Source organism: Chelon labrosus (genome assembly GCF_963514085.1).
Source record: "Chelon labrosus genome assembly, chromosome: 18".
Taxonomy (NCBI): domain Eukaryota; kingdom Metazoa; phylum Chordata; class Actinopteri; order Mugiliformes; family Mugilidae; genus Chelon; species Chelon labrosus.
This window is the reverse complement of record NC_140351.1, coordinates 25,118,740-25,133,392: the sequence shown is the minus strand read 5'-3', so window position 1 is coordinate 25,133,392 and position 14,653 is coordinate 25,118,740. Positions and strand designations below refer to the sequence as shown.

The window sequence follows — 14,653 nt, the reverse complement described above, 5'->3', positions numbered from 1 at the left end:
TCTAAGATCAGATGTGTCAGATTGTGTCGTTCCCTAGTGATAGTCCTAGGCTCTGGAGCAAACACGAATCTGTGCCCCCAGTCCAAACTGGCAAAATCTGCCCTAGGGTGGATAAAAGGGGGTCCCTAAGGGAAGACTATGGAGTACTGTTGATGCAATGTAGGGCCTCAATATGTTTAAAGGGATTTATGGTTCATTCATTCATTCATTTTCTGCAACCGCTTGTCCTCTTGGGTGCTGGACCCTATCCCTGGACATGTCGACAGCAAACTCCAAAAGGCCCCAGTCAGCCGATGGATTTGAACCCAGAACCTTCTTGCTGTGAGGCAACCCCCACACCTCTCTGCTGCCTGGGTTTATGGTTATTATTGCAAAAGAATCCAATGGGTAGCCATTTGTGGGCCCCCTTTCTCTGTATTGTTTTCACACAGGTCCCCAAACAATTGCTTGTTTTGTCGTCTTGACAGTGCATCCCGGCCCTTCTCAACATGATCAACATCATCAGAATGACACCTCTATGCGAGATGGATTATTTCACCTTGGCTGAAGTCCATGTTAACATCATGTTGGAGAAGCTGAGGCACCATGTACAGTGATCACTACAGCAGCTTGTTATGATGTTAACATGGACTTCGGCCAAGATGAAATAATCCATCTCACATAGAGGTGTCATTCTGATGATGTTGATCATGTTGAGAAGGGCAAAACAAGCAATTTTCAATTTAAGCAACTTTCAATTTTCAATTTAAGCAACACAATGTATATAGGGTCATTGGCTGAGTCTGGCAGTAAGACTAACGTAGTTTGGCGAGGCCATTGAAGTGCTCAAAAATGTATTTGGTGCTGGTAAAGAAGACAACACAGTACTGCATTATAGCCCACTTGGAGTACCACCCAGTTATGAAAGAAATATTTGGCGTAGAAGTTCAATTTCTCTTGTTGGATACAAAGATGCTCCAGGTGGACTAAGATGTTAAAAACCCCAACTCACCACCAGTCATTTAGAACTGATGACTTGGATAAAACGTCTTCAAGAAAACTCAGCAAATCCAGCTGCTATTCTTTCAGCTTGTTTTTATAGATACAGAAATTAGGTTATGTAGCAGAACCATTAAAATAGTCATGGTTCCATTAAACCATTAAAATAGTCTATCCTGGACTGAATTAGATGACACAGATGTACCTAATGAAGTGGACTTTAGTGTATTTAACTACTTTTCTTGTTATGTAACAGTGAAGGTCTGGGGGCAGCTTGTGAGCGGGTGGAGGTGACTGAACACCTCCAGGCGTCTTCGCCCAGATGATCCTCTAACCTGCTGCCTGATGGGAGAAAGGCACAACTGTGAACAAGTTTTAAAATAAATAGTCCCTCAAGACATGGCGCTGTCTGCCCTTCAGCTGCTGCAGGCTTCGTAAGGTTCTGCTGTGGAGGTGAAGATGAAACTAAGGCAACGCATTAAAAGCTGCTGAAGTGTCACCACGCTATGAGACACAGCAGCACCAGACCACGAAGTACGGAAATTCAAACTCTAAGAAGAAGTAGGAACTAAAATGTTTGTTCAAGGACATCAGGAATATGATGTTTTGGTCCATTTTCAGTTGCAAAACATCTCTTCAACCAGTGATCAACTCGGAGGACACTGGTAATAATCACACCAGACACACTTCAGCATGTAATAACTCTGTATTCTGAGTTTTGATGGTTTTTTTCCAGTGCTCCATGATATATAACACATCAATAATTATGCTACGGGTTCCAGAGAATGTCAATATATACAACATAAGATGTCTATTTGTTACTCCCTTGCTCCCCACAGTTTTGTCCTCTTCCACTACATCAACCATGGTATTTTTTAAGTCATGTTTGCCTTCATTGACAGAAATCATAGCCTATCAAACATCTTTGCCTGCTCATCCAGCTCTGCACTCTGACTCCCCAACCATTTGGCTCAAATTTGAAGTTTCCTGTGACTGACGGATATTTGGTAAAGGAAAGTAGGTAAACTCTCTGGGCTTCAGTCAGTATTTTATTCCTAGTAATTATTAGATGATCCTGGGATCATTTTGGAAATACCAGCTGCACTATTGGTTCTTTCCTAACACTGGTGTGTGTGTTGTGCATAAATGAAAGACACCTCAGTAGCGTGCCTGTGCTGGTATGTGTGGCTTGGGCCCATGATGCCATAGCAGTGACATTATGTGTGCTCAGATATATACAGTGTGTGTGTGCAGATAGAGGGAATACCGCAGCATTGTTATCGGAGCTGGCTGATATGAGTGTGTGTTGTGTGTGTCTTTAGCCCATGATATCAGAGTGGAGTTATGCAAAGCGCTGATTCATAATTCACATGTCTGAGTGTTGGATGGCTGCAGGCTCCACCATTGTTTCCACTGCTGCAAACACACACACACACACACACACACACACACATTCAGGACTCAGTACTCACACTCTCCTCCTTGACCTTCTCCATGGTGCAGGCAGGCAGTTGCCCTTGCAACGGTGGTGGGGAGACCCCATTCTGGTCCATGGCAACAAACAGCTTCCCATTGATGTTTAGAGTTGGATAAAATACCTGGAAACACACACAGGGTTAGAATTTACCAAATGTTTGGTAAAGAATATTTGAATATTTGTTTCTCATAGTCCCACTGAGCAATATACAGTGTTTTCCACATTTCTGCTTAAAAATGACTCAAATCATCAGTAGATTTTACCAGAAGCCCTAAAAAGTAGACAAAGAAATCCCAATCAAACAAATTAAACAAAAATGTTATACTTGTGCATTTATTATTCAAGACAATTAGTCATTTGTTCATTTCCGTGGGGTGCAAAAGTATGTGAACCTTTGCTCAGTATCTGGTGTGACTTCTTTGTGCAGCAAAAACAGCAACTAAACATTTCTGGTAACTGCTGATCAGTCATCTGCATTGGCTGGGAGGAATTTTAGCCCTTTCCTCAAAACAGAACTGCTGCAGTTCTGAAATGTTCATGGGCTTCCTCACATGAACTGTTTACTTCAGGTCCTTCCACAGCATTTCTATTGGATTAAGGTCAGGACTTGGCTGTTCCTAAACATTCATTTTGTTCTTCTTTAACCTTCTTTTGTTGAACAACTTGTGTGCTTGGGCTTCTAGTTTTGATGCATGGCCCTGTTCCTCTCCAGATTCAGCTCATGGACAGATGTCATTTTCTTTCAGAATTCACTGGTATAATTCAGAATTCATTGGTCCATCAATAACGGCAAGCTATCCTGGCCCAGATGTTCTTTTTGAAGAGCAATGCCTTTGTCCTTGCCACTCTGCCATCACACCATGGTTGTTCAGTGATCTCATGATGGTGGATTCATGAAAACTAACATTAGGCAAGATGAGAGAGGCATTTAGTTACTTAGAAGTTACCGTGGGTCCCCTTGTGACCTTTCAGACTATTATGCGTATTGCTTTTGGAGTGATCTTTGTTGGTGGACCACTCCTGTAGAGGGTAAAAGTCGTCTTAAATCTCCTCCATTTGTTCACAACCTCTCTGACTGTGGATTTGTGGATTCTAAACTCTTTACAGATGGTTTGGTAACCTTTTCCAGCCTGATGATCAACAACATTTCTTTTTCGGAGCTCTTTAGAACGTTCAGTTTTCCATGCCATCAAACACTTCCATAAACATGTGTTGTGAAGAGACAAATCCCTGATTTTGTTTTTAACTAAACAAGAAAATCAGGGTGATCAGATTTGGAAGTGATGAGACGTCCTAAGTCTCATCACAGTGTTTGGAAACACTTCTGAACAGATGGACTCTAATTTGGCCTTGAAAGCAACTTGTAATCTTAGAGGTGCACTTCCTCATGCACTTACAGATATGTAATATTGGCTCATTTTCCTGAATAAACAAATACACAGCTATAATGTGTTTGACTGGGTTCTTTTTGACAACTTTCGTGACTTTTTCGGGTGAAACTGTGTTGATCTTTTTAGTAATTTTTTTCCAGAAATGTAGAAAATTCTGAGGGTTGCAAATACTTTTGAGAGGCACTCTATATGCTGATAAGACACAGACAATAACAATTACAATCTACTAATTTTACTACAATAAGTACTACAATATGCTATGACACAAAATAATATATTAACAGGAGATATACAGGTGGAATCTCCAAGTGTAACACATGCAGCTCACCTGGGAGCTCCTGCTGGCTGTGCTGTAGGTGCTGAGCCGTCGTTTGGACCATGGATTGGGCAGGATGCCACTGAAGGTTCCCCCGCTGTAGGTTCGGCCCCCGACGCCCTCCACCACATCATCTGGGACGCTGTACTCGTCGTCAGCCATCTCCCCTTCCGAGCCCCGACTCCTCAGACGGAAGTTGAAGATGGAGGAGACCTGACTGCTTCGCCGAGTCCTCGTGGAGAATGAACGAGCAAGAAGGGGGTGGAGCGGCTGGAGGAGGAGAGGAGGTTAAAGTAAACGTTGTTTACTATGCAGCAAGAGAAAATAAGAATTCATATCCATCTTTACGTACCTTGCCTCCATCCATCATGTCCACCTGCAGCAGCTTCTCCTCCGATAGGTTCGCCTCCACTTCGGCCACACCTACCAGCGCTTGGCTCCGCCTCCTCTCCTCTAAGCTGTCTAATGGTGGGCCACAGGGTGAGAGGTCTGGTGACATCAACGAGTCAGAGTCGATAGTTTTCTGGACGGCAAACTGTGGAAGAGTTACAGTGTGTCTTTACGGGCTTGGAAAAAACTCAACAAACAATCTGGGTATTAAATAAAAAAAGGAACTTTAATTTAAGCTGCTCCTTAGCTGTTGACCCATAGTATGGGTCCCATACTAAGGAGCTGCTGTCATCAAATCATCGGATCTGGCAGGACACATTAACACTGACACTAACATACTCGCCCAGTTCGTCAGGTACCTGCTGCTCTTTTTTGAGTCTCTCCATTGCCTGCTGGAACTCCCGCTCTTTCTGACAGGCCTCAGCAATGGTTGCCTGGTTCTGCTCCTCATACGCCATGGCGACCACGGCAAGGATGAGGTTGACCAGGTAAAAGGAGCCCAGGAAGATCACCACTACAAAAAATACCATATAGGTCTTACCAGCCGAACGCAGCGTCTGAAAGAGACACAGACGGAAAATATTACCAGAAATAAAAAGCAGGAAGTCAGTAAATGTAAATCCACTTCAAATTAAATAACACAGTTAAGAACAGGGACGTGCACAGGGGGGTTGCTCAGGTTGCTCGGGCAACTGCCCATATGTCCTTCTCGACTCACGTTGCCCTTCTGAGGGGGAAAAAAAATAAAATTGTACAATGGATGTAGAATTTCACGTAGGCCTAGATAAAAAAAAAATAATCGCAAAGCCTCATTCACTTCCATTCGGACACCGAAAGTGAAAGTCAGTAGGGGCAAACTCTGTTTACGTGGCTGCAGCGCTGCACGCGACCGGCAGCGGCCCTAGTAGGAGCACGTCGAGGATAGGGTTGTCGGGTGAGACGACTCAACGTTGTCGGAGAAGGTGAGTTTGTGATGTATAACAAACGAACGATCATCATCATCAAGTTTTATTAAATGAATTAAAATCTTCATAAATCCAGGCAGGAGTTTGCCACGTTTAGCAGACAGATAGCTTGCAGACAAGCAGCCCGTTATCACACAGCCTAGTCTATTTTTTAGGCATTAGGCAAACTAAACATGTCTGCTGATAGTTAGTTTCTCACATTTCGTTTTAGCAAGAAGAATGAATGATGGAAGTAATGCATCACATTACCGTAAATTCCGCTACTTTTGTCACTTGCTTTGGACCCTGCGGCTTATACAACGGCGGACGGTCACCAGGGGCGCACTATCATGTCATGGACGATGACACGAGGATTAAGAACTGACTTTTCCAGTAGGCTGGTTATTTTGATACAGTAAACGGCAGTGTTACTGCACCTTTACTGCTGTGTTGGCTGTTTTCGAAAACGATGTAATAAGATGCTGGTTATTTAGTTGAGCAGCCGGGTTACTGCACTTTTGCTGCCGTGTTACAGGCAAGCACTTTTACAAACAAATTAAATTTAGCCATTTAACGTTATTGCCTTGTCAAGCGTTGTAAGCTTTGTTTTTTGTTATACTGCACTACTACAGTACTATGACTGCAGGAAGTGCGCTAGGAGCGCACCGTTGTATTATTTGTGCACTGCACGAATGCTGTTTGTAATGTTAAAGATGTGAAAGTTTGATCGATTGATTTTTTGTTTGATTGATCGAAAGATTTATGTTTGTCAAAAGTAAATAAATGGGACGCTTTGCGTTTCCAAACAGTCATTTCTGTCCCGACAATTCCCTCCGTGGTAGAAGAAACCCTTACGGTAATTAAACATTAAAACACCAGCGGTTTATAGTCGGGTGCGGCTTATAGTCGGGTGCGGCTTATGGCACAATCTGTCTTTTCCCGAACTCAAATACTTACAGCTGGTGCGGCTTATATTCAGGTGTGCCTTATAGCCTTATAGTTATTATATTCTGAGTTTGCCACGTTTTGCCTAAATAATCAGACAGATAGCTTGCAGACAAGCAGCCCGTTATCACACAGCCTAGTCTATTTTTTAGGCATTAGACAAACTAAGCTACATGTCTGCTGATAGTTTCTCACATTTCGTTTTAGCAAGAAGAATGAATGATGGAAGTAATGCATTGTATTGTAAGTTTTCATGTTTAGTATGTAAATTTGGAGAAACCTACAGTATCAGTGACTTGATAGGATATTGATAGGGATATTGATGTAGGGATTTTCATGACTCAAGTCATGTTTTTCTGTGTTATTATTAGTAGTAGTTAAGGTGATTGAGTGCTGTATTACAGTGTTTTACTTCTTTGTGTATATATATTTTAATAAAGACCCTGTTATTCTCAGTCCTTCATATAGCCCGTGAGTTTTTTTTTTTTTTTTTTTGGGGGGGGGGGGGTGCCCTTTTTTCAGGTCAGAGCAACTGCCCCTCAAAATTCCTGTGCACGTCCCTGGTTAAGAAGCAAAATATACTTTATATACTAAACATTTTTTGCCAGTTTGTTAATAGCCTTTATGTATTATATAATGATAATTTTAATAAAATGGCAGTGGGAAGAGAGGAAATAAATGCAATATAAAAGAAAACATTTGATTAACACATTAGGCAGGACAGTGCATGCATGCAGTGCAGACATAACAGAGGCTCCAAGTCTGAGAGAACCGTCAGGAAATATCTCTAAATGAATTTAACCAAATCACTTCAGGAAATCAGTATTGATTGTCAGCCCTGGTGTACACATGCAAATCTGTGCAAAGAAGTAAGCAAATGATAAATGTACAAAAACTAAGTGATTCACAGACTGATCGACATGGTTACCTGGTGGTAGAGGTTTTCCCAGTAGTCTTGTGTCATCAGACGAAACAGGGACAGAAAGGCCCACCCAAAGGTGTCAAAGCTGGTGTAGCCATAGTTGGGGTTTCTTCCTGCCTTCAGACATTCAAACCCATCTGGACACTTTCTGCAACACAAACACACAACCCCAACTGAAATATCTGCATTTATTTCTACGCTGGAGTTGAAGGCCAGGTGATTTTCAAGATTTGAGGATTTTGTAGATGCGAATTATGTAATTATAACTACTGTATCTATGACCTGTGATTTGAAAAATCTAACACCGCTGGTTTGTGCAGTAAGGGCAACAGTTCCGCCTGCCCATCTAACTTTCTATTCATTTTGACAAAAACATCAGCTCTGCTTCCTCATCAGTGTTTACAACCGACGGCTTGTTGTGACTGTGCGACCGGGACCCACCCACATGTGTCAGTGAGAGATGGAACAGAGAACGCAGTGAAGGGATTTATCATAATTGATATTCCACATTCATATCCCATCACATTCATCCCCGCCCACGCAGTCACATCTGATCCGCTGATGTGCAGCAGTCCCGGACGTTGATCATCGCAGGAAGGCTGCGGCTTATGCCCTCAGCAACTTCCAGTCAAACACTACGAGCGGTTTCAGCAAACATTATTGGAAGACAGCAGCAAGGAGGGACAAGGTCAAAGGTTACAGCAACCTGAAAACATTCTTGCTGATGATTGTAGGAGGCAGGCTGGAAGATAATTACCCAAAACCGTAAACTGACAATTACTTCACATTTTAGTTGAACATTAAATTAAATCACACTGATTCTGACATTTTAAAGCACAGATGTGGGTCTGATTCTTCACCTATCTTCATTATACATGGGTTGGCTACAACTTAATGGGGTAATTGTACTGCTGTAAAATGAGTTGGACCAAACCTGTTCAATTGAGTTCAAACAAAATATTGTAAATTAGGTGTACCAACAATATTGTATTAATATGGGTCCAACTGTAGTAGTTGAAGTCACTTTAATGAATAAAGTTTACCCAGCCTAAGTACGTTACGTTGAACAAACACAATTGCATCAAGTTCAGATATACCAATTCAATCAGACAGAAATCCTTCGCGTAATTATTTTACGTTCATTCAACAAGCTGTTTTCTCTTGAGTGTACAGTGAATGTACGCTGCTACTGAAATATGTACACTGTATTTAAAAACTGCACACTGTTATTTAGATCTACAACTACACTGGATGTAAGTACAAAAGCTGCCTATATGCAATGTGAATGAATACTGCTAGAGATAGATACAACTGTACAGGTTAACTGTGGGTACAAGATTTAACTACAGTGAACATTATTGTTAACATATGTACAGAATGAGCATTGTTTTTGATAGAATGCAAAATGATGAATAGTTGTGTAAGGACTATAAGAGAATAGCATCAACAACTGTGAAAAACTGCCCGTATAAAGGGATTAGGGGTGAAAATATGAAGCAAGTTCCGTGTGAAGAGGCATTTGAGAGTGAGATAAAGTAACAAAGAGGTATTTTAGCAGAATAGACACGATATCATTTCAAATAATTCAAGTCCTACTGAAAAAGTGAAGTCTAATGTCAGCTGCAACAAAAGAAACCTCCTGTAGACTGAAGTTAAAGACCAAAGAATCATTGCACCTACAGGTGTGTTACGTGTTAAAGAACTGAAGTACAGCCTTGGAGCGAGTGGAGGAGTTGGGATGCACGAAGAAAAGGGTGACATTAACAGAACCACAAACACCACAGCGTGAACAAACCTCTGGTTGAACAGAGCTCTGAGTCACCAAGAAACTTCATGCTGAGTCATAGACAAGGTTGCTGCTGTGCAGACGCTATCTGGGGATTCAAACCAACAACCCTGTGGTCATAAGCACACTGTGCTGACCCGTCCCTGGCTGGCTACGCCCCCGCCAGTGCAGCTGCAGCAGCTGGGATGCTTTTAAGCAGCAGCTCCCACTGAGTCATCAGCAGCCAACCTGCCTGTATTTATTATCACCTTACTACACAACATTCGGAGGTGATAATTCACTAAATTCATTAAAGACACGTGGAATAAAAAAAAAACATCCAGTTATATAAGCTTTGCATAATACTCCTCCTAAATCACTCTCTACTTTTATAATACAATAACAATAAAAACAGACAATGTTTAGCCGTTTCAAAAGATAATAATGTTAGTATATATTGTATACTGTCTGAGTCTACAGGAACTACAAGTTAATGCAATGAAAAAGATGGTCATCAGAAACCGATGAAGCCATGAACCCCAGATCCAGAACACAGCAGGGATAACACTCAATAACACAGGTTCAGACTAAAACAGCATAAAAGGAGGAGCTGGGGGTGGAGATGGCTTTCAAAACTGCTTGCAGAGGAAAACATATAGAAACAAGGCATAAAACAGCTTCCAATAAAGCTCCCTGAGTCCATTAATCCATCCATCCATTTGGTCCAAGTTATCTGAGGTCAGTTTGCGGTGGTTAAGCATGTTAAGCAGATGTCCCTCTTCCTGGCAACACATTCCAGTTCCCAGCCTGGTCAAGATATATAATCCCTCTAGCAAGTTCTGGGTCTACACCAGGTCTCCTCTCAGCTGGCCATGTCTGGTAAACCTCCAAAGGGAGGTGCCCAGGAGGCATCCTCATCAGATGCCAGAACTGGCCCCCTTCCATGTAAAGAAGAAGCACAAGGCTGATACCAGCTACCCTATGGAGGAACCTAATTTCAGCTGCTTCTATCCACAATGACATTCTTTCAATCACAACCTAAAGTTCATGACCATAGTGGAAGGGTTAGAACGTAGATCAACTGGTAGATCGAAAGCTTTTTTTCCTCGGCTGCAAACTGCCCCGAGTGAGATTTGTCAATAGATGCCTCAGCTGAAGTTGACCTCATGCCCCAAATGAACGTTACGTTCAGTTTGGTACTAATGGTCCAATACCAATGATAGGCAGTCTGCTGTGGGATAATTTGATGGCATCACGTTAAATATTCAAGATACAATCATCTGGAATTAAAACTGCTGGAACACATACCACAAAAGCAAAAAGAGATGGCTTGAGGAGAGACTACTGAATCAAGCACAACAGTTTTACATTTTGATTTATAATAAATCAAATAGCAAAATAAAATTCTACAGAGACATCAACAACATTCAGTGTACAGTCTGTTAATCTATGATCAAATGAGAAACTGGCTTTTAATGTCAGCCAGCAGAAACAAAAGGGGATCTCTTATCCAGCCATTCTGTTAAAACAAGTATGTGTGAGCTTAGAAGCTGCTGGTCCAATCTCTATGGTACCAGCAGTCCGTGTTAATGCAGTTAAGATTCAGATTAAAGCTTTGTGGTTCATCATGTAACGTAAACCTGAGCTGAAGATCCAAACACTACGGTAACAACAATCAATGCTAATTGAATCAGACGATGTACATATCTGGTGACGTGAACATAACAGCAACGGTAACCAGAGGGCACTTCTGAGAAAAGTCTGCTTTGCTGACGTTAAAAAAGATTACGGTTCAAGAAGGAGATGAGTGGAGGAGAAATGCAACAACACACCAGGTTACACTGGGGACAAAGTGATTGCACGCACACTCACAAAAAACTTAAGGGAATCATCAGGATGCCAGTTAGACAGATCAAGGCTGCTGCATCTAACCATCAAGCAAATGCCTAACCCGAAAGTTTTGGAGCCCCACAACATTATTATTTGATGAAAAACTGGCCCACACAACTTAATAAAAACAAGACCACAAATACGTACACATCTACTCCTTCAACCAGCACTCCTTGATGCCTAAACCCACCCTAACCCTGACCTAACTAAGCTATGTTTAATCTTAGCTAAAATGTAACCTTGTCCTCAAACCTTACTTAGCTAAAACTTATGATAGCTAATATTTAATTTATTTTAATCTCAACCTAACATAAACTTAGCCATACCTGCACAAAATATAATCTACACCTAACTTCATGATAACCTAAATCTAACTTTACCTTAACTAAAACATATTGTACCACTCCCAGCATTTAAGTTGACTTTAGTCTTCGCATAACTTAAACCAGGCCACACCCTGAGCAAAAATTTACCTTAATCTAAATAATAAATCTAACTTTACCTTTACTTAAATGTGCACTACCCAATTTAACTTTACATCACCCTTAATTGTTATCTATATTTACCTAAAACTTAACTCAACCTAAACCTAACCAAACTCTGAGGTAAATTTAGTTTTAACCTAAACCTAACTATACTCTATAAATTTATCCATACATTAACCTGGACCTAATTCTTACTTTACCGTAAAAAAAGCATACTGTACCGCACTACATGAATCTTAATCTAACTTAAACCTAGCAATACCCTGAACAAAATACACTCTAAACTTAAATCTAACTTTACCTTTAGGAAAATGTGGACCAGGCCTACACAATAGCTTTACATCAGTCTTAATCTAAATCTATTTTCACCTTTACCGTAAATTAAACTAAACCTACCATGAGGTAAATGTAAGCTAAACCTAACTTTGTCATAACCTACATTTAGTCTATCTTTACCTTAACCTATGTCTAGTTTTAATTAATCTAATTAATCAATCTAATTTTACCCTAACTAAAATATTATTTTACCCATCTCTTAATTTAAATTTACCCTATCTCTTAACTTGAACCTGATCTAAACCAAATCTTTCCCTAACCTACATTTACTTAAACCTAAGGGCCTGTTCAGACCTTGCATTAAGATCTGATCTGAATGAACCGATTACGTAAAAGACAGGTGTGACCTGTGCCGCTCTAAGATTGAATTTATGAAATCTGATCTCTGACCAAATTTGAAAGGTGGTCTGGGTTGCTTGTGTCTGCATTTCTTTAGTAGTGTGAACGGAACGCATCCTCATTCACATGTACCTAAAGCTGGTCCAGTGTGAGCGGCTAGCCCAGATCAGATCTTAATGCAAGTTCTGAACAGGCCCTAAATCTAAATCTATCTTCACCTTAACCTTAACTTAAATGTACCCTAAACCTATCCTTAATCTGACTTGCTCTTACATGTAAATAATGTTAATCTAAACCTTACTTAAATCTAACCTCATACAACACTTGGGGACTTTTAGGCTCCAAAAAGAAGTGACCAGACAACATTCGTATACACACAAACAAAATGAGTGTGATGTGTGTGTCACTCCTCCACTTCCATCCATCCATCTCATGGCAAGTGAGTCAACATGGTGGCATGTGAGTGTGGAAAGTGGATGTGAAGTGTGTATGATGGCTTGGCTGAGTGTGTGTGTTTGTGTGTTTAAGGGCCTCGAGGATATAAAAAAGAGTGTGTGAGAGGTTTAGAGAACACAGACAGGAGGTTCTCTGTTGTGTGTAGAGTGTATGTAAGTGTGTGTTTGTGAGGTGTCAGAGTGTGAGAGCTGGAAGTTATCTCTCACACACACCTCTGTCTGTGTTAATGGAGGGACGCCACTTCAGACCCCCCACTCATACTAAAGGGGGCCCCTCAGCCTGGCACTAATACACCTACATCATAATGTCTGTACTGGAAAACTGACAGTCTGCTGGAGTGGCGACAAAAAGATTGAAAACTCAAATGCCAAACTTAGTTTCAGTTTTATGGTCAGGACACATCATACAGATGTGGCTTGTATCAGGCCGTCTGTGAGCACCTTTGACCCTGGTCTTTTTGGTGTGTTGGCACAAGTCAGACGTGTGATGCTGCGTTTTCATGCATTTAACATGTTGAATTGATCAGATTGATCAATTATCGCTCTTACTGTGATCTGCTTTGAGAACCAGAGCACGAGAAGAGAAAAAGAAGGCGATGAAAGTAAACAAACAATAGAAGTCTACTAATTTTCTATGTTCATGTCATCTGAACAAATCCTCAAATATAAGAATAAGAATAAAAATAAGAAAAACCTTTATTTGTCCCACAATGGGGAAATTGCATATCTTCAACATGATGATCTAGAATGAATAAAGTGTAGACCAACTGATCAGCATGATTCAAGAGAGGCCAGCTCTGTATGACAGTATGGTTTGTAGCTCTTCCTGTCTTTCCTTCCTATTCAGCTAATAGTAGCTCTTTGTTTCCTACCCTCCCACCTAGCTTAATTTATAATTGTGCATCACTTTGACGGTGTTGGGTATGCCATAGGTTAACCCTGTACTAGTAGAAACTTTGACGGTATAACCCCCTAAGGTGTAGGGTCCGCATACACTGGTTAAGGAAGATAAACCAAGTTCATAGTGCACACACACAGTACAGTTACCAGATTCCCTGCCTCCCAGCTAACAGTAATCCTTCCAAGCCTCCCAACGAAAAGTAGCTCTCCCAGGCTTCCTAGCTTCTCAGCTAGTAGCTTCCTTGCCTGTCAGCTAACAGTAGCCCTTCCTAGCCTCCCAGCTAATAGTTGCTCTCCCTAGCTTCATAGCTTCATAGCCAATAGCAGCTCTTCTGAGCTTCTTTGCCTCTCAGCTAATGGTTGCTCTTCCTAGCTTCCTTGCCTGCCAGCTAACAGTAGCTCTTCCTTGACTCCCAGCTAATAGTAGCTATGCCTAGCTTCATAGCTTCTCAGCTAAAAGCAACTCTCCCTAGGCTCCTAGCTTCTCAACTAATAACAGCGCTTCCTAGCTTCTTGCTAATAGTAACTCTTCCTAACTTCCTAGCCTCCCAGCTAATAGTAGCTCTTCCTAGTTTCCCAGAGTCCCAGCTAATAGTTAGCTCTTCCTAGTTTCACAGACTCCCAGCTAATAGTTAGCTGTTCCTAGTTTCCTAGCATCCAACCTAATAGTAGCTCTTCTCGTTTCGCCTCTTGAATGATGAATGCAGACTACTGCCACTTGCTGGTAAGAGTTATTCACGAATGTACCAGCTGGTTGTTGGATGTTGTCGCAGTGTTAAAGTCCAAAATTTTTTGGTTCATGGGAAATGTGAGACAACTCACAGTTGGCCTTCATTGCCGGTAGTTGGTTGATGTCATCCAGGCCATCCAAAACATTATCTCACTTGCATTTTAGGCTCCTGTCAACACTAGATGGCTAAAACAGATGTCCTGTGGATAAATCTAAAAATGCCTTTGGCCTTGGAAAAAGCTAGCTGTTGTTTAAGAAGCTGAATTTCTTTTAGAAAAAGGCATTTTTGCAAAAACACAACTAAAATCAACTTGAAACCTGCACTTGTTTTTGTTTACAAATTCTTTTCTGTAACAATAGATTACGCAGGGGACATGAGAAGACGTCTTT

General features: G+C 41.2%; 1 protein-coding gene across 1 annotated transcript in view; it reads right to left on the bottom strand.

The window, feature by feature from the left end:
* The window catches only part of LOC311503439 (sodium channel protein type 3 subunit alpha-like), a gene marked incomplete at its 5' end in the record, with an annotated part of 157,899 nt that overhangs the window by 89,666 nt on the left and 53,580 nt on the right, over positions 1-14,653 (bottom strand). Inside the window, 5 exons of the mRNA XM_084566154.1 lie at positions 2,451-2,576; positions 4,175-4,432; positions 4,515-4,697; positions 4,912-5,109; positions 7,370-7,511. Coding sequence (XP_084422280.1) covers positions 2,451-2,576; positions 4,175-4,432; positions 4,515-4,697; positions 4,912-5,109; positions 7,370-7,511 — 907 coding nt within the window. The remainder of the gene's footprint in view (positions 1-2,450; positions 2,577-4,174; positions 4,433-4,514; positions 4,698-4,911; positions 5,110-7,369; positions 7,512-14,653) is intronic.